This window comes from Oncorhynchus kisutch, linkage group LG15 (assembly GCF_002021735.2).
Source record: "Oncorhynchus kisutch isolate 150728-3 linkage group LG15, Okis_V2, whole genome shotgun sequence".
NCBI lineage: Eukaryota > Metazoa > Chordata > Actinopteri > Salmoniformes > Salmonidae > Oncorhynchus > Oncorhynchus kisutch.
The window spans coordinates 61,979,704-62,003,612 of record NC_034188.2 but is presented as its reverse complement, the minus strand read 5'-3'; the positions used below and the strand labels follow the sequence as shown (position 1 = coordinate 62,003,612).

Below are 23,909 nucleotides of genomic sequence, written 5' to 3'. Positions count from 1 at the left end.
TAACAGAGAGCAGCTTCACGTACAGGGAGCAGCTTAACTAACAGAGAGCAGCTTCACGTACAGAGAGCAGCTTCACTAACAGAGAGCAGCTTCACTAACAGAGAGCAGCTTCGTATACAGAGAGCAGCTTAATTAACAGAGAGCAGCTTCACTAACAGAGAGCAGCTTCACTAACAATGTGCAGCTTCACTAACAGAGAGCAGCTTCACGTACAGGGAGCAGCTTAACTAACAGAGAGCAGCTTCACGTACAGAGAGCAGCTTCACTAACAGAGAGCAGCTTCACTAACAGAGAGCAGCTTCACTAACAGAGAGCAGCTTCACTAACAGAGAGCAGCTTCACTAACAAAGAGCAGCTTCACTAACAGAGAGCAGCTTCACTAACAGAGTGCAGCTTCACTAACAGAGAGCAGCTTCACTAACAGAGAGCAGCTTCACTAACAGAGAGCAGCTTCACTAATGAGGCTGACGAAGGTATTTGGTATTTTATTAGGATCCCCAGTAGCTGTTGCAAAAGCAGCAGCTACTATTCCTGGGTTCCTACACAAAACATGAAACATGACATAACACAGAACATTAATAGACTAGAACAGCTCAAGGACAGAACTACATACATTTGTTTTTGTAAAGGAACAATACAGTACATTCACACAAAATATCTAGGTCAAATAGGAGAGAGGCGTTGTGCAGTGAGGTGTTGCTTTATCTGTTCCATGCAATAATGGCTTTATATAATATTGTACACTTTCTTGAATTTGTTCTGGATTTGGGGACTGTGAAAAGACCCCTGGTGGCATGTCTGGTGGGGTAAGTGTGTGTGTCAGAGCTGTGTGTAAATTGACTATGCAAACAATATGGGATTTAACACATTAATGTTTCTTATAAAAAGAAGAAGTGATGCAGTCAGTCTCTCCTCAACTCTTAGCCAAGAGACTAGCATGCATAGTATTTATATCAGCCCTCTGATTACAATGAAGGTCCATGTTTTGTTATCCACTGACCTGGATGTTCTCACCCACCTACTATACAACCCTGCCTCTCCCATATAGACCTCAGACCAATCATCTCTGCTAAGACTGATGAAGAACCTACCTGTAGCAATAACTTATCAACCATTAGTCATTTGAACACAACACTGTTAAGACTGTTAAAACAAGCTACTCTGGATCATGGACCTGTAGTACATACCATCAGCTGGGTCGAGGATCTCCACAGTGGCTGTGTCAGGGAACTCCAGGGCAGCCATGACAGGTTCTGACAGAACAATCTGGAAGGTCTCAGACTGCTCGTACACTCCATCCTGCAGGATCCTCACCCTCCATGTGGCCGTGGTCTGACCTGGGTTAAACTGGACCTGCTTCTGGGCTTTACCACGGAAGTCCTGATCCTTCTCCGCCGTACCATCTCTGGTGCTGATGCCTGGGCAAGGAGGGAGGAGAGGAGAGAGGGGGCATAGAGGAAGAGGAAATGATTACATGTACTGTACATAAAACATTTGTTCTTCTTACAATGTGGCATTCAACAAGATAAGATCAGAAGGCAGCATCCAGATATAATAACCGGTCAATAACAGAGCCCAGTCAGAGATGGGTCAGAGAAGCAGTTAGCGTTAGATGAAGTTGTGATGTGTCCGCTAGCAGATGGCCCTGACGTGGACCAGGAGGAGGGGGTGGTAATCAGGACGTCACTCTCGATCTGGCCCCTAGTGGTCTGACTGAACACAGAGGACACTGTAATACATATTCCTAGGCCAGCAGCATACCATCCTGCATACCAGTGCTGTGTTGCTTCTGAAACTAAGCAGGGTTGGTCCTGGTCAGTCCCTGGATGGGAGACCAGATGCTGCTAGAAGTGGTGTTGGAGGGTCAGTAGGAGGCACTCTTTCCTCTGGTCTAAAAAATATCCCAATGCCCCAGGGCAGTGATTGGGATACCCTGTGTAGGGTGCTGTCTTTCGGATGGGATGTTAAACGGGTGTCCTGACTCTCTGAGGTCATTAAAGATCCCGTGGCACTTATCGTAAGAGTAGGGGTGTTAACCCCGGTGTCCTGGCTAAAAATTCCCAATCTGGCCCTCAAACCATCACAGTCACCTAATACTCCCCAGTTTACAATTGGCTCATTCATCCCCTGTAACTATTCCCCAGGTTGTTGCTGTAAATGAGAACATGTTCTCAGTCAACTTACTTAATAAATAAATAGAATCTTACCAAGGTCAATTACCTACCATGCCACATTGGGAGATCGTTTTGCTTCCTTTCAAGCTACATTATCTTGACACAATTAAGCTATATTGTGGGTAAAGCAGAATCAACTTAAAACAAGGTTGTCTATGCAGGTAGTGTAGAAGTATTGGTAGATTGACATTGTTGTTACTGCCTAGTCTACTGAGTCTAGCCTGCCCAGCTTGCTGGTGGTAGTTTGTGCCAGTGCTGTTTGATCAGACCTGCTGTCCCTGAGGGCTGGTGATGATGGCAGGACTCCTGCTGTTCAGCTAGCTACACAACCAGCTAGCTACACAACCGGCTAGCTACACAACCAGCTAGCTACACAACCAGCTAGCTACACAACCAGCTAGCTACACAACCAGCTAGCTTCACTGGCTGGCTCGCTCTGAGATAGACCAACACAAATATTAATTATTTAATGAATTAATAATAATAATAACAACAAACAAACACATAAATTAAGAAGCTAGATAAAGATAAAAGAGCAAGAGAGAGAGAGAGAGAGAGAGAGAGAGAGAGAGAGAGAGAGAGAGAGAAAGAGAGAAGATAACACTAAAGAGCTTCAACGGTGCACAGATGGAGGAGGAAATGTATGAGTTGGGGAAATTGGACCAAAATTACCATTTCATTCTTTGAAGTGAGCTTTGATATGCCTACACCAAGAAGGGAAATGGGCCCTGTACGTGTTCATGGGGCTGCTACAGTTCTTGCTGACATGTGTTCATAGATCACATGGATGAGCTCAACAGAGCCGAAATATATATCACCTGTCTTCAAAGAGCAGGCAGAGAAGCGGCTCCCTAACTCTGTCTAAATCCCAAATGAGACCCTACATAAGCCCTATTGGGTTCTGGTTAAAAGTAGTGCACTATATAGGGAATAGGATGCTATTTGGGACGCAAGCTCTGTCTCTCTCACAGCAGAAGGAGGACTACAGCTCCCTGATCCCGGAAGCAGCTCTGAGGCCTAGCAGCAGGCCTGGGTTTAAATACTATGACATTTTTGCTTTAGCCTATATAGCAGCAGGCTAGCTCTACATAACTGCTATACTAGCACCTCCCCTGGTGCACACAACTTTACCGAATGCCTCACAACGTCCAATAAAAAAACAGGCATCCAGTTGAAAGTAGTGTGCTATATAGGGAATAGGGTATCAATTGGGAAGCAGCCCTGTGTCTCTGCTAGCTAATTATCTTGCGCTCTCTCAGGGGAGTATGCAGATAATATGCAGATAATATGCAGATAATATGACCATTAGACTATCTCAAGGGTCTGCCCTCTTCAAGAGATAATTCAAGTTAAGGAACTGTTCTTGAAGAACACAACGAAGAGGGTTCTATCCCCCTTCTAATGGGTTGACTGATTAGCATTTCTGATTACGACGATAAATAACTCAATTCCATACTGTGGAAACTTCTGAAGCTGTTTTTAAAAAATATTGAAGATATTAATATTTGAGAGTACATGGATATATTTCTCAAATGAACATCATTGCATCAGTGAAATGTTCTGGCTCTCCAGCTGTGTGCTTATAGGAGGTTAGAACAGGAGAAATGTGGGTCTACATCCCAAATGGCACACTATTCCCTAGGTAGTGCACTACTTTTAACCAGAGACCTATGGTAGGCCACTATAGAAGGAATATGGTGTCATTAGGGACACAGAAAACCTCTAGAAGCACACACCGCACACTGGCAGTCCTTTCTGCTCCTCAATGTGTTTAATGGATCTCAAACCTCAAAGGATGAAGGGAGATGGAAAGAGAAAGCCAAGCCTTCAGATGAACCAGACTCACAGGCATCAGATCAGTCTGACAGACCCACTACCCATCTGCCTTGGTACTGAGATGACATGCTGACTGATCTCAGGCCAGTGCTTCACACAGTGAGGAGACAGAGGATATCTGCTCCATCCTAGCCCTGCTTGCTGGCCTGCCAGAGCCAGCCCTGATCTAGAATACATCTGAAATGGCAACCTATTCCCTATTTAGTGCTGTACTTTAGTCCAGATCCCTGTGGCCAACAATGGGCCCTGGTCAAAAATAGTGCACTATATAGAGAATATTTCAGGCCATTTGGGATGCACACAGGAACAACGTAACACACCACAGCCTCAACGCTAGCAAATACACAGTGAGACACAGCTAGGGGCAACTCAATACACCCGACCCATCTGATCTGACCTCAAACTTCAGCTATTCAAACTAGCACAGCTTTATTGACATCCCGAATGTATTAGGATTCTGGACAAAAACAATGAAAACAATACCAGTGGTGCCAGTAGTAGTCAGCCATAAAACCTTTATTATAAACCCTGTGTATAAAATGAGTGTTATAAAACTAAGGTTTACTGTTGTTATAAACCCTGTGTATAAAATGAGTGTTATAAAACTAAGGTTTACTGTTGTTATAAACCCTGTGTATAAAATGAGTGTTATAAAACTAAGGTTTACTGTTGTTATAAACCCTGTGTATAAAATGAGTGTTATAAACTAAGGTTTACTGTTGTTATAAACCCTGTGTATAAAATGAGTGTTATAAAACTAAGGTTTACTGTTGTTATAAACCCTGTGTATAAAATGAGTGTTATAAACTAAGGTTTACTGTTGTTATAAACCCTGTGTATAAAATGAGTGTTATAAAACTAAGGTATACTGTTGTTATAAACCCTGTCTATAAAAAGAGTGTTATAAAACTAAGGTTTACTGTTGTTATAAACCCAGTGTATAAAATGAGTGTTATAAAACTAAGGTTTACTGTTGTTATAAACCCTGTGTATAAAATGAGTGTTATAAAACCAAGGTTTACTGTTGTTATAAACCCTGTGTATAAAATGAGTGTTATAAAACCAAGGTTTACTGTTGTTATAAACCCTGTGTATAAAATGAGTGTTATAAAACTAAGGTTTACTGTTGTTATAAACCCTGTGTATAAAATGAGTGTTATAAACTAAGGTTTACTGTTGTTATAAATCCTGTGTATAAAATGAGTGTTATAAACTAAGGTTTACTGTTGTTATAAACCCTGTGTATAAAATGAGTGTTATAAAACTAAGGTTTACTGTTGTTATAAACCCTGTGTATAAAATTAGTGTTATAAAACTAAGGTTTACTGTTGTTATAAACCCTGTGTATAAAATGAGTGTTATAAAACTAAGGTTTACTGTTGTTATAAACCCTGTGTATAAAATTAGTGTTATAAAACTAAGGTTTACTGTTGTTATAAACCCTGTGTATAAAATGAGTGTTATAAAACTAAGGTTTACTGTTGTTATAAACCCTGTGTATAAAATGAGTGTTATAAACTAAGGTTTGCTGTTGTTATAAACCCTGTGTATAAAATGAGTGTTATAAAACTAAGGTTTACTGTTGTTATAAACCCTGTGTATAAAATGAGTGTTATAAAACTAAGGTTTACTGTTGTTATAAACCCTGTGTATAAAATGAGTGTTATAAAACTAAGGTTTACTGTTGTTATAAACCCTGTGTATAAAATGAGTGTTATAAAACTAAGGTTTACTGTTGTTATAAACCCTGTGTATAAAATGAGTGTTATAAAACTAAGGTTTACTGTTGTTATAAACCCTGTGTATAAAATGAGTGTTATAAAACTAAGGTTTACTGTTGTTATAAACCCTGTGTATAAAATGAGTGTTATAAAACTAAGGTTTGCTGTTGTTATAAACCCTGTGTATAAAATGAGTGTTATAAAACTAAGGTTTACTGTTGTTATAAACCCTGTGTATAAAATGAGTGTTATAAAACTAAGGTTTACTGTTGTCATAAACCCTGTGTATAAAATGAGTGTTATAAAACTAAGGTTTACTGTTGTTATAAACCCTGTGTATAAAATGAGTGTTATAAAACTAAGGTTTACTGTTGTTACAAACCCTGTGTATAAAATGAGTGTTATAAAACTAAGGTTTACTGTTGTTACAAACCCTGTGTATAAAATGAGTGTTATAAAACTAAGGTTTACTGTTGTTACAAACCCTGTGTATAAACGTTGTGTTATAAAACTAAGGTTTACTGTCCCATCTTTTGTTGCACTGTGTTTACTTCAGTCCAGGACAGTAAAATGTAAGGAATGTTCACAGAGAAAGGCGTCTAACTCGGCGACAGCGGGCGTCTTTCTGACGACCACCAACTCTGCGTAACCTCTCCCATGAGCCCTTACTGTCCCCAGGAGGGTTGGCTAAAAGGGTAAATCCTGCCCTGAGAAGAGGGGTCAGGGAAGAAAGGTTGTGACCTGTATGACCCTGAGGTTGTCTGTCCCTCCCCTGCTCTGTCTGAGTCAAGAGATTGACCCCCCGCTATTTTTGGGGTGCATCCCAAATGGCACTCTTCTATTTGTTCTCCAAGGCTATGTCCCAAATGGCATATAGAGTGCGCTACTTTTGTCAGGACATCCATTAACATCCCTTTCCTTTAGAAAATGTGTGAATTGGACCAGGAGTGACAGTTGGCTAACTCAGCCATCTGCTACATGAACATGAAAGGCTGAAAAGCTGTGGAGCTTCCCTGGAGTGATAGAGCCAAGGATGTCATGATGATGTCTATGGATGTCCTGACTCTGATGGGAATAGAGTGCCATTTGGGATCAATGTGTATAAGGATTTGTATAATAAGGTAGTTTGACTCACTGACGAAGGATGTCTCTCCAAGGTATCCTCGTCGTTTGAGGACCACCTCCAGGTACTTGGCCTCCTCGTCCAACACATAGTACTCCTTCTCCAGGGAGACCCAGGCCCAGTTCAGCCTGAACACCTGGTTCTTCAGCCTGTTGCCTCCTAAACACACACACATAGAATCAGTAGTCTCAGAGAGGATTACTTAATAATGTGTCTTATGTGCCACTTAGCAGACAAGTGAAGGACAGTACAGTGAGTACAGGAACACCCCCTCCCCACACACACACACACACATTTGGAAAACTTTATTAGAATCCACAGATTACATTATATCAGGTGCTAGTGTTGTTCTGTGCAGATGTTTGTGTTTGTAAACAACAATAGTCAACAACAACAAAAATGAAGATCGACATGAGAGAGAATTCATTCAGCAAAGACAACGGTAGTTTCTGAACTCCTTATTTGCACTTCAAAACATTTAGAACAGAAAAGCTGTTTGTTTTCAGGACATGTTCCTATCTCAACATCTTGTCATTAGAATAATTACCTGGCGGTTTTATGGGTGCCTGTAGGACAGCTAGGCTGCCTGCCTATATTCGTTGGGAGGCATCAGTATCAGTACAAACACACGCTCATGCATGCGCCCACACACAACCTCCCTGCCAGTATATTCAGTGGGAGGTATCAGTGCAGAAGAAAGTCTAATCGGCTTCATTGTAATTAAGAGATAAAGGTTAGTCTGTCTGTGTGTGTGTGTGTGTGTGTGTGCGTGTGTGTGTGTGTGTGTGTGTGTGTGTGTGTGTGTGTGTGTGTGTGTGTGTGTGTGTGTGTGTGTGTGTGTGTGTGTGTGTGTGTGTGTGTGTGTGTGTGTGTGTGTATGTGTGTGTGTGTGTGTGTGTGTGTGTGTGTGTCAGGGTTGTTTTATCAGTCCTGTTTGAAGTGGAATTCAAAGCTCTGTATTCCTGGAGGACAGCACTGCCTGTTACCGTATCGACCACAGAGAGAGCGACACCACACACAGACATCAAACACACACAAAATGACAAGTCATAGCACGTAGGCGCACACACACACACACACACACACACACACACACACACACACACACACACACACACACACACACACACACACACACACACACACACACACACAAGCATGAACGTGCATGCATTCAAGCACACACATACACACACACACATACTATTGCCATTAACAGCAGGGTTATAACAGTGGCTCCAAGCCCCTCAGCCTAAACAGAAGAGTGTGAAATGAGGGATGACGGGAATGGAGTGAATGAAGGGAGAAAATGGAGAGGAGGGAGATGGAGGAATTCAGGGAGAGGAAGGATGAAGAGAGAAAAGAAAACGGAGGGGTGAAGAGGGAGACAGACCCAGGTGTTTCTACACTACAGCTGGACAGCTGGCAGATGTGAGGTAGGAGGAATGAAAGAATGAAAGAGAGACCACAAGGAGGGTCTCAACTTGAGTCCCGAATGGCACCCTATCCCCTATATTCCTCAAATTCACATTTGGACATCGAAGCCAGTTCCACTGCTTTTTTTCTATTCTTCCCCTCTAATCAGGGACTGAATTAGGCCTGGGACACCAGGTGGGTGCAATTCATTATTAGGTCGAACAGAAAACCAGCAGTAGTCCCTATGGGCCCTGATCAAAATAAGTGCACTATATAGGGAATAAGGTGCATTTGGTACACATACTGAGGGTACTGTTCTGGGTTTACAGTCGGCTGAGTCTGTTTGGGGTTGGCACCACTACTGAGGCCATAAACTCTCTCTCTCTTTCTCTCTCTCCTCTCCACTCCTCCATTCTGCCCTCCCCCCACTGAGCCTACCCTCCCTCTCTCTTTCTCTCTCTCCTCTCCACTCCTCCATTCTGCCCTCCCCCTTCCCCCACTGAGCCTCCCGTCCCTCTCTCCTCTCTCTCTCTCCTCTCCACTCCTCCATTCTGCCCTCCCCCTTCCCCCACTGAGCCTCCCGTCCCTCTCTCTCTCTCTCTCTCTCTCTCTCCACTCCTCCATTCTGCCCTCCCCCCACTGAGCCTACCCTCCCTCTCTCTCTCTCCTCTCCTCCATTCTGCCCTTCCCCTCTCCAGTTGTCATGGTCAGGAAATCTGTCATGTCCAGTCGACCTCTCTGCTATGTAGCCTTTTCTTTTTAAAGAGAGTGAAACCTACACATTCACAAGGGTGTTATTGTTTTATTGTGTGTGTACGTGTGTGTGTGTCATACCAGGTCCAGCAGAATAAACACACAGTAGAGGTCAGAAGAAGAAGAGAGAAGAAGAAGAAGAAACTGTAGTTCTTCGTTCACAACTAAACTCATTAGACACTTATTAACTCATCCTGATTCTGTCAAGAAGACTCTGCGGAAGAAAACATAACTGTATCATGAACCAACTCAGACGTCACTGCCTAAACCATGGAGTAAACTATACTGAACCACAACATGGCCAAAAGGACAAAGAGAGAGAACTGGAGGAGAGGAGACAAAACTCATCAGATCTGATTCTGTCAAGAAGACTCTGTGGCAGAAGAAAACATCTCATGACTTTATCATGAACCAATGAACCAACTCTGCTGCCTGAACCTCTACCTGTCTTCTTCTGAACAGAGAGAATAATGTGAAAATGACAAAGATACGGCTAAACTAACAGAGAAAATGAAGGTTAACAAAGTGAAGATGACGAAGGTACAGCTAAATAGATGATGAGGATACGGCTGAACTAACTCAAGGGCTGACGGTTTTCTGGCTGATCCTCAAAGTCTGATTGTTTCCATGGTAATTGGGTTCCGTCTACACGGTTCTAGATGAAAGAGAACAGAGAAAACAGGGGTATCCTAGAATTACAACCCAGTGACAGCTGCTAATGGTTCGGTACTACTACAGTTGAATTCGGAAGTTTACATACACCTTAGCCAAGTACATGTAAACTCTGTTTTTCACAATTCCTGACATTTTAAGTAAAAATGACCTATTTTAGGTCAGGTAGGATAACCACTTTATTTTAAGAATGTAAAATGTCAGAATAAAAGTAGAGAGAATGATTTATTTCAGCTTTTATTTCTTTCATCACATTCCCAGTGGGTCAGAAGTTTACATACACTCAATTAGTATTTGGCAGCATTGCCTTTAAATTGTTTAACTTGGGTCAAACGTTTCGCATAGCCTTCCACAAGCTTCCCACAATAAGTTGGGTGAATTTTGACCCATTCCTCCTGACAGAGCTGGTGTAACTGAGTCAGGTTTGTAGGCCTTCTTGCTCGCACACACGTTTTCAGTTCTGCCCACAAATGTTCTATAGGATGGAGGTCAGGGCTTTGTGGTGGCCACTCCAATACCTTGACTTTGTTGTCCTTAAGCCATTTGCAACAACTTTGGAAGTATGCTTGGGGTCATTGTCCATTTGGAAGACCCATATGAAACCAAGCTCTAACCTGACTGATGTCTTGAGATGTTGCTTCAATATATCCACATAATTTTCCTGCCTCATGAAGGCCATCTATTTTGTGAAGTGCACCAGTCCCTCCTGCAGCAAAGCACCCAAACAACATGATGCTGCCACCCCTGTGCTTCACGGTTGGGATGGTGTTCTTCGGCTTGCAAGCGTCCCCCTTTTTCCTCCAAACATAACGTTGGTCATTGTGGCCAAACAGATCTATTTTTGTTTCATCAGACCAGAGGACATTTCTCCAAAAAGTATGATCTTTGTCCCCATGTGCAGTTGCAAACCATAGTGTGGCTTTTTTTAAGGTAGTTTTGAAGCAGTGGCTTCTTCCTTGCTGAGCGACCTTTCAGATTATGTCGATATAGGACTCGTTTCACTATGGATATAGATACCTTTGTACCTGTTTCCTCCAGCATCTACAAGGTCATTTGCTGTTGTTCTGGGATTGATTTGCACTTTTCCCCACAAAGTATGTTCAACTCTAGGCGTCTCCTTCCTGAGCGGTATGGCGGCTACGTGGTCCCATGGTGTTTATACTTGCGTACTATTGTTTGTACAGATGAACGTGGTACCTACACTCCCAAGGATGAACCAGACTTGTGGAAGTCTACAAAAAAAATTCAGAGGTCTTGGCTGATTTCTTTTGATTTTTCCATGATGTCAAGCAAAGAGGCACTGAGTTTGAAGGTAGGCCCTGAAATATATCCACAGGTACACCTCCAATTGACTCAAATTATGTCAATTAGCCCATCAGAAGCTTCTAAAGCCATGACATCATTTTCTGGAATTTTCCAAGCTGTTTAAAGGCACAGTCAACTTAGTGTATGTGAACTTCTGACCCACTAGAATTGTGATACAGTGAATGATAAGTGACATAATCTGTCTGTAAACAATTGTTGGAAAAATTACTTGTGTCATGTACAAAGTAGACGTTCTAACCGACTTGCCAAAACTATAGTTTGTTAACAAGAAATTTGTTTTAATGACTCCAACCTAAGTGTATGTAAACTTTCGACTTCAACTGTATATGAACATAAACCAAGCAACTACATCCCTGCCACCGGACCCATGTTTCCCGAGCCTGTCCATTCTCAGGGGTTAAAGCAATACTGGGAGTTGGGTCTAATCTCTCTCTACTTTAATAACTCCTGCAGGTAGGATGTCTGCTGGAGCGAAAAGAGCTTTTCCCCTGTGTGTGTTCTGCTTGACCCTGCTGGAACAGAGGTGTGTGTGTGTGTGTGTGGTTAGATCTCTCTACCTTGTACCACGGATTAGAGGGAGCAGCTAGACCCATGCCACAGGTAAGCACAGTGTGTGTGATCTCTGAGTCGTGAAGTCTACTGGTCTTAATCACCTGGCCCTCTCCCACCACAGATCTCCTACCCATCTCTTTATGGAAAACTTCCACACGGTCCTCATTTCCTTCCAGAACTCAGGAGAGTTGTGAAGGCTACTGGCCTTATCTCTACCACATGAATCACCCGGCTCTACCCCACCACAGCAGTCATAGACAACCACAGAAACTCTGCTACATGCTCCTCGTTTCCTTCCAGAACTCCGTCAACAACCCGTAGAGTTACAGAACTATGCTAATAACCACGCACAGCTGTCGTAAGAGACTTCTAACCGACTAAAATGACATTAGGAGAAGACAGATCTTCCTAACTTCCTGGGTATGCTGGATTAAAGTTAGGATCTTGTTGTGGAAAGCTTGGCATCGTCTCTATGTTTACACAACATTGTTAATGTTAGCTTGATACACATCTGAGATGAGAGGAGATGAATAGTAACATTAAAGGCTTTGGGTTCCCTATAGTGTACTAAACTCAGCAAAAAAAGAAACATCCTCTCACTGTCAACTGAGTTTATTTTCAGCAAACTTAACTTGTAAATATGTGTATGAACATAACAAGATTCAACAACTGAGACATAAACTGAACAAGTTCTACAGACATGTGACTAACATAAATGGAAGAATGTGTCCCTGAACAAAGGGGGGGGTCAAAATCAAAAGTAACAGTCAGTATCTGAGGTGGCCACCAGCTGCATTAAGTACTGCAGTGCATCTCCTCCTCATTGACTGCACCAGGTTCTTGCTGTGAGATGTTACCCCACTCTTCCACCAAGGCACCTGCAAGTTCCCGGACATTTCTGGGGGGAATGGCCCTAGCCCTCACCCTCCGATCCAACAGGTCCCAGATGTGCTCAATGGGATTGAGATCTGGGCTTTTCACTGGCCATGACAGAACACTGACATTCCTGACTTGCAGGAAATCATGCACAGAATGAGCAGTATTGCTGGTGGCATTGTCATGTCAGGATGAGCCTGCAGGAAGGGTATCACATGAGGAGGAGGATGTCTTCCCTGTAAGGCACAGCATTGAGATTGCCTGCAACGACAACAAGCTCAGTCCGTTGATGCTGTGACACACCGCCCCAGACCATGACGGACCCTCCACCTCCAAATCGATCCCGCTCCAGAGTACAGGTGTAACGCTCATTCCTTCGACGATAAACACAAATCCAACCATCACTCCTGGTGAGACAAAACCGTGACTCGTCAGTGAAGAGCACATTTTGCCAGTCCTATCTGGTTCAGCGACGGTGGGTTTGTGCCCATTGTTGCGGGTGATTTCTGGTAAGGACCTGCCTTACAACAGGCCTACAAGCCCTCAGTCCAGCCTCTCTCAGCCTATTGCGAACAGTCTGAGCACTGATGGGGGGATTGTGCGTTCCTGGTGTAATTCAGGCAGTTGTTGTTGCCATCCTGTACCTGTCCCAGGTGTTCAGATGTACCAATCCTGTGCAGATGTTGTTACACTTGGTCTGCCACTGCGAGGACGGTCAGCTGTCCGTAGCTCTGTCTTAGGTGTCTCACAGTACGGGTATTGCAATTTATTGCCCTGGACACATCTGTAGTCCTCATGCCTCCTTGCAGCATGCCTAAGGCACGTTCACACAGATGAGCAGGGTCCCTGGGCATCTTTCTTTTGGTGTTTTTCAGAGTCAGTAGAAAGGCCTCATAGTGTCCTAAGTTTTCATTACTATGTGTCACGCCCTGACTTTAGAGCTTTTTATGTCTCTATTTTGGTTTGGTCAGGGTGTGATTTGGGTGGGCATTCTATGTTCCTTTTTCTATGTTTTTGTATTTCTTTGTTTTGGCCGGGTATGGTTCTCAGTCAGGGACAGTTGTCTATTGTTGTCTCTGATTGGGAACCATACTTAGGTAGCTTTTCCCCACATGGTTTTTGTGGGTAGTTAATTTCTGTTTAGTGTTTTGCACCTTTCAGGACTGTTTCGGTGATTCCCTTTGTTATTTTGTTATAGTGTTCAGTTTTAATATTAAAAGCATGAACACTTACCACGCTGCGCTTTGGTCCAATGATTCCTCTTCTTCAGACGACGAATACCGTTACACTATGACCTTAATTGACTAACGTCTGTAAGCTGTTAGTGTCTTAACGACCGTTCCACATGTGCATGTTCATTATTTGTTTATGGTTCATTGAACAAGCATGGGAAACAGTATTTAAATCTTTACAATGAAGATCTGTGAAGTTATTTGTTTTTTACGATATATCTTTGAAAGACAGGGTCCTGAAAAAGGGCCATTTCTTTTTTTGCTGAGTTTACTTTTGTAGTGCACTATTAAGTGAACAGAGGTACAATTTGGGATGCACAGTTTGACTTCAGTGTCAGTTACCCACAGGGACGTCCTGAGACCATGTATAGGTATAATACCACACCAGTCTGCCTGTGCCCCGGCCATATGTCTCATTGTGAACATTACATGGTGGCATGATGTCTAATCATTTACATTACGCTGGAGACATAAACATTCACATCAAGCTAGGCTTTCTACATTATGCACTTTAAAGAAGACCTGCTTGGGATCAGGAATAGTAGCCAACGTGGAGAGGGCAAAATCCAAATATGTGCAATGCCTTCAGAAACATACTTTTTACATTCATAATGAATGACTCCGTGAATACATTCTTTATCATATGAGAGAGTCATCATCAGGTTTGGGAAGCCAAAATAACCACACCACTGGTGCTTGTGTCAGGCAGCATAGAGGTGTGTTGGTGCAAGTAGCCAGAGGTCAATTTCCCTCCATAACGTTTTCTTTCTCAGTAATTAAGATAAGCAGGAGTTGAAGTAAGAACACTTCAAAGAGGCCCTAGAAAAACATCTCAGTTAATCTTTAACCGCTGCCCAGGGTCAATCTGCTGAGCTAGAGGTTAGTTGACTAAATTGGTTTCCCATATTCCTCCTCATTCCCAGCCAACGGATAAGCAGTCACTAGACACTTTTTAGAAAGTATACACCAGACTAAAAACCAAACTTAGCTAATGCCCTCTGTTGCCAGTTCCAGAGTAACTTTAGATTAGACTCTTGATCTATGTACAGTGCATTCAGAAAGTATTCAGACCCCTTCACCTTTTCTACATTTTGTTACATTACAGCCTTATTCTAAAATGGATTTTTGGTTTTCCTCATCAATCTACACACAATGCCCCATAATGACAAAGCGAAAACAGGTTTTTAGAAATTGTAGCAAATTCATATTAAAAAAAACTTAAATAAATATTCAGACCCTTTGCTATGAGACTCGAAATTGAGCTCAGGTGCATTCTGTTTCCATTGATCATCTTTGAGATGCTTCTACAACTTTATTGGAGTCCACCTGTGGTAAATTTAATTGACTGGACATGATTTGGAAAGGCACACACCTGTCTATATTAGGTCCCACCGTTGACAGTACATGTCAGAAGAAAAACCAAGCCATGAGGTCAACGGAATTGTCTGTAGAGCTCCGAGACAGGTTTTTGTCGAGGCACAGATCTGGGGAAGGGTACCAAAAACGTTTTGCAGCATTGAAGGTCCCTAAGAACACAGTGGCCTCCATCATTCTTAAATGGACGAATTTTGGAACCACCAACACTCTTCCTAGAGCAGGCAGCACGGCCAAACTGCTCAATCGTGGGAGAAGGGCCTTGGTCAGGGAGGTGACCAAAAACCTGATGGTCACTCTGACAGAGCTTCAGAGTTCCTCTGTGGAGATAGGAGAGCCTTCTAGAAGGACAACCATCTCTGTAGCACTCCACCAATTAGGCCTTTATGGTGGAGTGGCCAGACGTTAACCACTCCTCAGTAATTATTATATATATATTTTTGTATGTAACTTTTATTTAACTATGCAAGTCAGTTAAGAACAAATTCTTATTTACAATGACGGCCTAACCCGACCAAACCTGGACGACGCTGGGACAATTGTGCGCCGCCCAATCACAGCCGGTTGTGATACAGCTTTTTAATTGAACCAGGGTGTCTCTAGTGACACCTCTAGCACTGAGATGCAGTGCCTTAGACAACTGCGCCACTCGGGAGCAGTCTAAAAGGCACATGACAGCCTGCTTGGAGTTTTCCAAAAGGCACCTTAAGGACTCTCCAACCATGAGAAGCAAGATTTTCTGGTTTGATGAAACCAAGATTGAACTCTTTGGCCTGAATTCTAAGTGTCTGGAGGAAACCTGGCACCATCCTTACAGTGAAGCATGGTGGTGTCAGCATCATGCTGTGGGGATATTTTTCAGTGGCAGGGACTGGGAGACCAGTCAGGATTGAGGGAAAGATGAACGGAGCAAAGTATAGAGAGATCCTTGATGAAAACCTGCTCCAGACCTCAGACTGGGGAGAAGGTTCACCTTCCAACAGGACAACAACCCTAAGCACATAGCCAAGACAAACACAGGAGTGGCTTCGGGACAAGTCTCTGAATGTCCTTGAGTGGCCAGCCAGAGCAAGGTTTGAAACCGATCTAACATCTCTAGAGAGACCTGAACATAGCTGTGCAGCCATGCTCCCCATCCAACCTGACAGAGCTTGAGAGGATCTGCAGAGAAGAATGGGAGAACCTCCCCCCCAAACACATGTGTGCCAAGCATGCAGTGTCATACCCAAGAACACTTGAGGCTGTAATCGCTGCCAAAGGTGTTCCAACAAAGTACTGAGTAAAGGGTCTGAATAATTAGTTTGCAACAATATCTTAAAACCTGTTTTGCTTTGTCATTATGTGGTATTGTGTGTAGATTGATGAGGAATATATTTTTTTAAATCAATTTTACAATAAGGCTGTAAAGTAACAAAATGTGGAAAAAGTAAAGAGAACTGTAATCTGCACTGTAAATGGAGCCACACTGTGATCATTATGGAGGGACGGTCATGTTAATAGAAAATAAATGAGATTAAATGAGTTAATTCACCTATTCTCCCATGTCACTCTATCTGTATTGTTGATACCAAGGTGTGTCATCGTGGTATTGTACTATTAACAGTAAATGTATTGGGCTGTGTTGTAATGGACAGGAGAACTCTGTGAGGGAGGCCAGTTAATATAGGCGGCTGACCTGAGTTGTGCCACTGCCAACTCTGTGCCCTTGTCTCCCACACAGACTCTCTCTCTCTCTCTCTCGATCTCTCTCTGTCCTTGTCTCTTGTCTCCACACACAGCAGACGGTCCTTATTTGGTCACCCTGGGGGAGCTGGGGGCCAGGATGCCCGACGGGTCACTCCACTCTCTCTCTCTCTCTCTCTCTCTCTCTCTCTCTCTCTCTCTCTCTCACACCAGCCGGCAGGCAGGTCCTCCTTCACTCAGTCATCCTATATACACTAAGATGTTTACCTCGAGTGAGTAATAGACCCTGGTCTAAAGTATTGCACTATCTAAAGGGAATAGGGGGCCATTTGGGCCATCACCAAGCTCTGAGGACATCTCTCTCTGTTACATTCATTATCATGCTCTACTGTTTAAAACTCCCATTACTCTGAGGACATCACTCTCTGTTACATTCATTATCATGCTCCACTGTTTAAAACTCCCATTACTCTGAGGACATCACTCTCTGTTACATTCATTATCATGCTCCACTGTTTAAAACTCCCATTACTCTGAGGACATCACTCTCTGTTACATTCATTATCATGCTCCACTGTTTAAAACTCCCATTACTCTGAGGACATCACTCTCTGTTACATTCATTATCATGCTCCACTGTTTAAAACTCCCATTACACTGAGGACATCTCTCTGTTACATTCATTATCATGCTCTAATGTTTTAAACTCCCATTACTCTGAGGACATCACTCTCTGTTACATTCATTATCATGCTCCACTGTTTAAAACTCCCATTACTCTGAGGACATCTCTCTCTGTTACATTCATTATCATGCTCCACTGTTTAAAACTCCCATTACAGAGGATCCTACTGCTGAAGGAGAGAGATGCAGAAAGAGCGAGAGATGCAGTCTAATCAGACTAAACTCTATATAGGAGGAGGAGGAGATAGAGGAGCAGGATAGGGGTTGACTTAGAGAGGAGGTGGGTATGGGCTGAGAGATTTACTGCTAATCTGTTTTCACTGTTCACTAGCACAACCGTTCCCAACCTTTTCCTATCCAGGTGCCACCGGATCACTGTCAAAAGCTTGAGGACCACCATGCGTTGAATCAGAGATTCTGTTTTACATAAGTCACATGCATCATTGAATGAGGTCAGATTAAAGTGCTATTATAACAGATGGATGTTTATTAGACAATTGTGAACAAAGGCTACATATCCTTAACTGTTGTCCACAGGCAGGACTAAAATACCTTAACCCTTGGCCACTAGCTTTAACTCTTTAACCCTTGGGCTTATAGGCTTTCAGAGCGTAGGACAGACATAAATCAGACATAAATCTGGATTTGCGTCTGGCCTATTTTGACATTTTAGTCATTCAAGAGGACACTCTGGTCTTTGGTACAGAGGTAACTCTGAGTGACACTTTTTCCATTTGATTTGAAAAAGTTGCAAAAAAAGGCACATCCTGTTTCTTAAGGTACAAACAAATTCACCATTGGAATCTCATGAGAAACGTAAGAAACAGGACTTTTCATTTACCAGAAAACCTACCTCAGATTTCTTGAAAAACATCTCAATTACACCTCTCAAACAACAACATCTTGCCTCTGACTGTTGATGTTGTTTGAGAAGCACAAAGCACCCATCTTTTCCTGTCCTCTCTCACTCTTCTTTGATTCCAGATTGCACTACAAGGTTGTTGTGGAAACCACTTCTTCCTGGGTCACAAAGGCAGGAGCCCCTCTCTTTAGGGGGAGGCAGGGAGGAGGCAGGGGGAGGCAGGGGAGAGGCAGGAGCCCTTCTCTTTAAAGGAGGAATTGCCAAGCTTTGATTTCAGATGGGGCTCCTTTATTTGAATCCCAGGGAAAAGAGAGGGAAGAGGGGGGAGACTAGAGGGAGAATAGCATGGGGGATTGCGGTGAAATACAGTGTGTCCAAAGGTTGCTCCTGTCCTGTCCAGACATGGGTTAAAATTATATTTGAAATCTTTCAAATACTTTTGAGTGTTTGCTCTAGCCTTCCTGGAGTGTCAAACTGTAAACCTACAAGGAGGTTTACAGTTTTCAGGATTTTCTGTTGCTCAATTGTGCCAGGCAAGCTCAATCAAGCACAGATACATTTTTTTAAATAATTTCAAATAGTATTTGAACCCAAGTCTGGTCCTGGGAGTCTGCTGCTCCATGCTCCAGCTACCTCACTGATGACACCATTCACCACACACTGGATAAACTCTCCTACACAATGGGTAGAGGAATACATGCTATGGGGAGTGTTAAGTAAATACTCCACTCTCGAGTTATCCAGAGCAACTTACAGTAATGAGTGCATACCTTTTTGTCTCCCGTGGGAATGAAAACCCACAACCCTGGCGTTGCAAGCCAACTGAGCCACTCGTTAGCTTCGGGCGTCCAGGCTTTGCTTAGTTCAGTCAATGTGACTGAAACTGCTCTTTAGTCAGTTTTCCAGGATTGAATGAGATGAGAAATATTATGAAAAGGATATAAAAATAAGTCAAATAGGCTGATTTCATATAAGTATGGATGAGAAACCAGTAGAAAAAGATTCCCTAAACATGCAGCACAATCTGCTAAAGTATCCTGCATGTTTAACCTTAAGGTACTTTGGTAAAGGTCAATGTGTTCAATGTGACTGGAAATGTGCACATATAACCTGAAACCTACAACTTGATTTTGGAGAAAATTACCTGGAAAGATTTCTACTACCAAAGATTCTTATTTCCAAGGTCTATACAGCAAATGCTCTGGCAAACCAACAACCAGCAAAATAAGCACAAGAAACCTGAAATCATCATCCAACCTTGTCACGATCGTTTGTAGAAACGGACCAAGGCACAGCGAATGTTGAGTTCCACATCATTTATTAATAGTGACTTAGCAAAAACAATAAACTAATAACGAAACGTGACGACAATGGAGTGCTGACATACAACTACCCCATAAACACAATACAATATCCCACAACCCACAGGTGGAAAAAAGGCTACGGAAATATGATCCCCAATTAGAGACAACAATTACCAGCTGCCTCTAATTGGGAATCATACAAAATCACCAACATGGAAAAACAAAACTAGAACCCCACATAGAAATAATAAACTAGACTAACCCCCCAGTCACGCCCTGACCTACTCCACCATAGAAAATAAGGACTCTCTATGGTCAGGACGTGACAAACCTAGAACTGAGTGAGTAATGTTTAGTCTGAAGCTGCTTTTAAAGCCAAGAAGAAAAATGAATTACAATGATATATTTTACTTTATAAGGACTGAATGCTAAGTTAAGGCTACCAAGCTTGCTAGGACAGAACAGATCAGATCAATTAGCACTGAGGTGTGAAGTGAGAGGTGTCAACAATGGCAGCAGAGTTTCACAGCCTCCCCCACCCACATGCAGAGACCTTTGAAGCCCCCTCCAACTGTCATTACAATACAGTACCCCTGGATTCATCTCTATTTTCAACTGATATGCAGCCAGGACACTTCAACTGTAAATTACCTCAATAAGAAACAATATTATTGCTTTGATCACATCAGAAGATATCTTCCCCACAATCTCCAAAATACAACTGCCACAGGACAACTTTGTTTGGACGTCGTAAAGGACCATTCTGAAGAAATGACCTCCTTTTCCACGTGAATAAAAAAACGGTGAACAGGGACTTGCTAACTACGTTAGCTAGCTAGCTGGGATTTTCTACAAGGGATCTGCCTCCCGAAAAAAGCTTTTCCAAGTGGGTGTTACACCTACTCCCGTTGCCTGCTGCACTGCTGCTTGGATTCCACCTGGCGATCTGTTCACCGTCTGCCCTGGCCTGTCTCCCCCTGTCTGGTACAGGTACCCCCGCCACACTCCCCCCTCTCTCCCGAGCTTTCGCTAGCCTCCAGCACATACGCACTGTTGGGGTGAGTGACTCTGAACTTACAATGGCTAGCCCCAAGTAGTTATAATTTTTTTTTATTGTGCTTTATGCTATTTGCCTCATGACTCCTTTGTGCTTTGTTGACTATGAACTTTCTTGTTTACCCATCCGTGGGACAGACTATGTTTGTTCCCACACTCGGGACTCTGACTCTCTATTGGTCACACGGACTCTTGGCCTCCCGTCCTATTCTAATCACCTCTCGCCAGCTTTGTATTTATGTTATCTGATGATATTGCTATGCCATCTAATGCACATTCAAATGTCATAAATCAAAACTGCAGAGCTCTCACTGCCCTCTGCTGTGCCCTGATTGTAATACTGCTGATTATATCTTGAAATGTGCATGTACACCCTGGCCCATCTACTGTTACTAGCCCCAATCCTGACTTGTGCTGTGATTTCTGCTCTAGTAAAAGCCTGGGTTTTCTGCACGTTAACACTAGAAGTTTATTACCTAAATTTGATCAATAGAAAGTGTGGGTTCACAACTCCAATCCAGATGTGTTGGTCATTACTGAGACGTGATTAAGAAAGAGTGTTTTGAACACTGATGTTAACCTTTCTGGGTATAACCTTTTTTGGCAAGACAGATCTTCCAAAGGTGGTGGAGTAGCAATCTTTACAAAGAAACACCTTCATTGCTCATTTCTCTCCACCAAGTCTATCCCCAAACAATTTGATTTGCTGGTTTTAAGCATTACACTTTCAAATAACCTTTTGTTGACTGTTGCTGGGTGCTATCATCCACCATCAGCACCAGCCTGTACCCTAAATGTCCTAAGCTCTCTCCTGGCCCCTTACACTAAGTATGAATTTGTCCTGCTACGTGACCTAAACTGGGACATGCTAAAACCACCAAGTCCTAAAGCAATGGGAATCCCTAAATCTTTCTCAGATTATTACCAATCCCACAAGGTATGACTCCAAACACCCAGAAAAAGCTACTCTCCTTGATGTTATCCTCACAAATAATCCTGATAAGTATCCGTCTGTTGTTTTTGGTAATGACCTTAGTGATTACTGTTTTACAGTCTGAGTTCGTAATGGAAACGACCTCAGTGAACGACCTCAGTGAAACGACCTCTCCTGATTTGTCATAGGCGCTTGCTAAAAAACTTGAATGACCAAGTCTTCCTTCATTACCTGGCATCTGTAAATTGGTATAGAATCAGCTTGATCCCCTATGTTGAAGACGCTTGAATCTTCTGTTTTTATATTTTCAGAGGTATTGTTATTAAGAAACCATAAAGAAAATGAGAATTAAACAGGTCCAGCCTCTGGTCCGACCATGATCTGACAGAGTTACTCCACCTCAAGAATTCCATTTGGCGAAAGGCTCGGCACACGCATACTCAGGCTGACTGGCTCTCATTCAGGCAAATGAGAAATAAGTGCACTCAGGCTATCTGGAAGGCCAAAGTTAGTTATTTAAGGAGCAGTTCTCTCTCTGTGGGTCTAACCCCAAGAACTTCTGGAAAACGGTTAAAGATCTGGAGAATAAACCCTCCTCTTCACAGCTGCCCATGTCCCTTAATTTTGATGATGTGGTTGTTACTGACAAGGAGCACATGTCTGAGCTCTTTAGTCACCACTTCATTAAGTCAGGATTCCTATTTGACTCAGCCATGCCTCCTTGCCCGTCCAACATTTCCTCATCTCATCACTCCTTCTAATGCGACTATCCCTGATGCTCTTCCATCTTTTCCCCCTGCCCTGCTACAAAGTTTCTCCCTGCAGGCGGTCACTGAGTCTGAGGTGCTGAAGGAGCTCCTTAAACTTGATGGTTTAGACCCTTTCTTCTTTAAGGTTGCTGCCCCTATCATCGCCAAGCCTATCTCTGACCTTTTTTTTTACCTGTCTCTCCTCTCTGGGGAGGTTCCTATTGCTTAAGAAGGCAGCCACGGTGCATCCTTTATTTAAAGGGGGAGATCAAGCTGATCCTAACTGTTATAGGATCATTTCTATTTTGCCCTGTTTATCAAAAGTGTTGGAAAAACTTGTCAATAATCAACTGAAAGGCTTTCTTGATGTCTATAGTATTCTCTCTCGTATGCAATCTGGTTTCCGCTCAGGTTATGGATGTGTCACTGCAACCTTAAAGGTCTTAAATGATGTCACCATTGCCCTTGATTCAAAACAATGTTGTGCTGCTATTTTTATGGACTTGGCCAAATCTTTTGATACGGTAGACCATTCCATTCTAGTGGGCCGGCTAAGGAGTATTGGTGTCTCTGAGGGGTTTTTGGCCTGGTTTGTAACTACCTCTCTCAAAGAGTGCAGTGTGTAAAGTCAGAAGATCTGCTGTCTCAGCCACTGCCTGTCACCAAGGGAGTACCCCAAGGCTCAATCCTAGGCCCCACGCTCTTCTCAATTTACATCAACAACATAGCTCAGACAGTAGGAAGCTCTCTCATCCATTTATATGCAGATGATACAGTCTTATACTCGGCTGACACCTCCCCGGATTTTGTGTTAAACGCTCTACAACAAAGCTTTCTTAGTGTCCAACAAGCTTTCTCTACCCTTAACCTTGTTCTGAAAACCTCCAAAACAAAGGTCATGTGGTTTGGTAAGAAGAATGCCCCTCTTCCCACCGGGGTGATTACTAGCTCTGAGGGTTTAGAGCTTGAGTTAGCCACCTCATACAAGTACTTGAGAGTATGGCTAGATGGTACACTGTCCTTCTCTCAGCACATATTAAAGCTGCAGGCTAAATGTAATCTAGACTTGGTTTCCTCTATCGTAATTGCTCCTCTTTCACCCCAGCTGCCAAACTAACCCTGATTCAGATGACCATCCTACCCATGCTAGATTACAGAGATGTAATTTATAGATCAGCAGGTAAAGGTGCTCTGGAGCGGCTAGATGTTCTTTACCATTCGGCCATCAGATTTGCCACCAATGCTCCTTATAGGACACATCACAGCACTCTATACTCCTCTGTAATCTGGTCATCTCTGTATTCCCGTCACAAGACCCACTGGTTGATGCTTATTTATAAAACCCTCATAGGCCTCACTCCCCACTATATGAGATACCTACTGCAACCCTCATCCTCCACATACAACACCGGTTCTGCCAGTCACATTCTGTTAAAGGTCCCGAAAGCACACACATCCCTGTGTCGCTCCTCTTTTCAGTTCGCCGCAGGTAGCGACTGGAACGAGCAGCAACAAACACTCAAACTGGACAGTTTTATCTCCATCCCTTCATTCAAAGACTCAATCATGGACAGTCTTACTG

At 43.0% G+C, this 23,909-nt stretch overlaps 1 protein-coding gene across 1 annotated transcript in view; it reads right to left on the bottom strand.

The window, feature by feature from the left end:
• Positions 1-23,909, bottom strand: part of LOC109905639 (FRAS1-related extracellular matrix protein 2) — a 127,184-nt gene that overhangs the window by 52,675 nt on the left and 50,600 nt on the right. Inside the window, exons 5-6 of the mRNA XM_031790732.1 lie at positions 6,867-7,013; positions 1,188-1,418 (exon numbers count right to left, since the gene is read on the bottom strand). Of these exons, the coding sequence (XP_031646592.1) occupies positions 1,188-1,418; positions 6,867-7,013 (378 nt within the window). The remainder of the gene's footprint in view (positions 1-1,187; positions 1,419-6,866; positions 7,014-23,909) is intronic.